At 26.4% G+C, this 719-nt stretch overlaps 1 protein-coding gene across 1 annotated transcript in view; it reads right to left on the bottom strand.

Moving 5' to 3' along the window:
• LOC107632441 (GDSL esterase/lipase At5g33370-like) overlaps positions 1-719 on the bottom strand; it is a 4,126-nt gene that overhangs the window by 2,584 nt on the left and 823 nt on the right. Inside the window, exon 2 of the mRNA XM_021117502.1 lies at positions 71-216. Coding sequence (XP_020973161.1) covers positions 71-216 — 146 coding nt within the window. The remainder of the gene's footprint in view (positions 1-70; positions 217-719) is intronic.

Genomic DNA, 719 nt, shown 5'->3' with positions numbered 1-719 from the left:
AAAGTGTTAACTAGCTAATATTGATAAAAAGAATTTATATCCCTAATATTTCTCACTAATAGGAACTTACATAGGGAAATTCTCCTGTATGTTTGAGAATCCCTGATCCACCTGAAGCAAAATTGACACCTTTAAGGATTTCTTTTTGAAAAATTTGTGTGTTATTCTTAAGATACAGATACGGCAGTGGACTCTCCTGGAACCCTAGTAATATCGCTGATCACCAAAAAGACATATTATATTAGTGTATTAATTAATTAATTCGCATATGTGCATGGAACAAAGAATAATTAATAATGCCTACTTAACAATGGTTTCATCAAAGAATTTAAACTTTATCTATCAATACAAAATTTTATATTATCGATTAATTAAAAGGAATGTAATAACAATAATGTGTTATGTATTGTCTATATATTATATGTACTTTTTTAGTTTAAAATAACCACAATTTCTTTTAACCTGTTTAAAAAATAGCAATGATCACAAATAATTAAACACATTTAGCAACAGTTTAAATCGTAGCAACATTTAGTGATGGTTGGGAAACACCTTAGAGTGTGGTGCTTTACCAAACATTACTAAATTCTTTAGCAACAGTTTAAAATCGTAGCAAAATTTATCTTAAACTGTTGCAATATATCATATTTCTATAGTGTATGATACATATGATTATGATGGTTATAATAATTATTATAAATATTTAATAACAGTTGAAT

The sequence above is a fragment of the Arachis ipaensis genome, chromosome B03 (assembly GCF_000816755.2).
Source record: "Arachis ipaensis cultivar K30076 chromosome B03, Araip1.1, whole genome shotgun sequence".
Classification (NCBI taxonomy): domain Eukaryota; kingdom Viridiplantae; phylum Streptophyta; class Magnoliopsida; order Fabales; family Fabaceae; genus Arachis; species Arachis ipaensis.
The sequence above is the reverse complement of the archived record's forward strand: the minus strand, read 5'-3'. Positions and strand labels throughout refer to the sequence as shown.